The sequence below is a fragment of the Chaetura pelagica genome, unplaced genomic scaffold (assembly GCF_000747805.2).
Source record: "Chaetura pelagica isolate M959 unplaced genomic scaffold, ChaPel_1.0 scaffold117, whole genome shotgun sequence".
Lineage (NCBI taxonomy): Eukaryota > Metazoa > Chordata > Aves > Apodiformes > Apodidae > Chaetura > Chaetura pelagica.
This window is the reverse complement of record NW_009954185.1, coordinates 6,872,337-6,873,556: the sequence shown is the minus strand read 5'-3', so window position 1 is coordinate 6,873,556 and position 1,220 is coordinate 6,872,337. Positions and strand designations below refer to the sequence as shown.

General features: G+C 47.3%; 1 protein-coding gene across 1 annotated transcript in view; it reads left to right on the top strand.

Moving 5' to 3' along the window:
• Nucleotides 1-692: 692 nt before the first annotated feature.
• Nucleotides 693-1,220, top strand: part of WNT7B (wingless-type MMTV integration site family, member 7B) — a 100,945-nt gene continuing 100,417 nt past the window's right edge. Inside the window, exon 1 of the mRNA XM_010002972.1 lies at nucleotides 693-835. Coding sequence (XP_010001274.1) covers nucleotides 765-835 — 71 coding nt within the window. The 5' untranslated portion in view covers nucleotides 693-764. The remainder of the gene's footprint in view (nucleotides 836-1,220) is intronic.

Sequence of the window (1,220 nt, the reverse complement as noted above, 5' to 3'; positions counted from 1 at the left end):
CTTTTATTAGAAGGGGGGGTAGGGGGGGAGGGGGATGAGGGGGGGGAAGAGAAAGAGAAAAAGAGTTTTAACAATCTCTTTTGCGAAGTCCATACATTGCAAATCCAGCCGCCTTACCACGCTAGAGGAAATGAAAAAATGCTTAGGTTGGAGAGGACGAGTCCTTTTTTTCCCTTATTGGGTACGTTTCATGTGTTTTCCCCAAAAGTCCTGCTTAAGGACATGCCTTCTGAAACACAAACACACGCATAACTCGCACACGCACATGCACACAGATAAGATATGTATTAGATCCTGACACATACGGGGTGGGGGGAAGAGCAGGAGAGAGAGAGAAAGAGAGAGAGAGAGTGAGAGAGGGAGAGAGAGAGAGAGAGAGAGATCCTCCTACCTGGAGCCATAGATTGCAAGATACGTAGTGTTACCTGGGGAAGTCAGAACAAGTAAAAACACATTGAACTTCAGGTCTCTATGAGGCAGTTGATCAAGATCAGTGCTTGCTCATTTTCTCCCTTAGACTGTCTGTCTTGGGTTTTTTGTTTTACCGTTTTGAGCAGCTCTTTCAATTTTTTCCTCCCTCTTTAGCTTTAGTATCGGAGCACTATGGCTCTGGGACGAGCTGCTTATCTGCTCGGTGTCGATTTTTTACAGTTTGGCCGGCTTTGCTCCTGGGTAGGTTCCGCAATGCTCTTGACTGGGATTTAATCGACAAGATCAGTTCGACTTTTTGTGCAATTTTTATGGCTCAGTCCATTCTCTAGATCATGCACAGAAACTTTCGGAAGTGGATTTTCTACGTGTTTCTATGCTTTGGAGTCATCTATGTCAAATTAGGGTAAGTCCTTGTGCGCGACAAATCTCCTTGGCTTTTGGGTCACGTTCTTGCGGAGCTGCGAACAAAACGTTGCAAAGGAGAAAAAGAAAAGAACAGGTAGCGAAGGAGAGAGGAGGTGATTGTTTCTGTCTCCCCGCCCTGCTCCCTCTGTTGTCCAAGCGGTGGCAGCCCCCAGAAGGTCCCCGAGTGCCTCCCCGCTCCCGGGACAGGGCGGAGGGGCAATCCCCAGCCACAGGGTGCCCCGGGCAGCGCCGAGCCTGCAGGAGCCGGTCGCTGGTGATGACGGGTCCTTTTATTTTGCACTGCTTAAGCGAACTTAAATATTATCTCTGGCATACAGTACCCTCAGAAAAAAAAAAAAAAAAAAAAAAAAAAAAAAACAAAA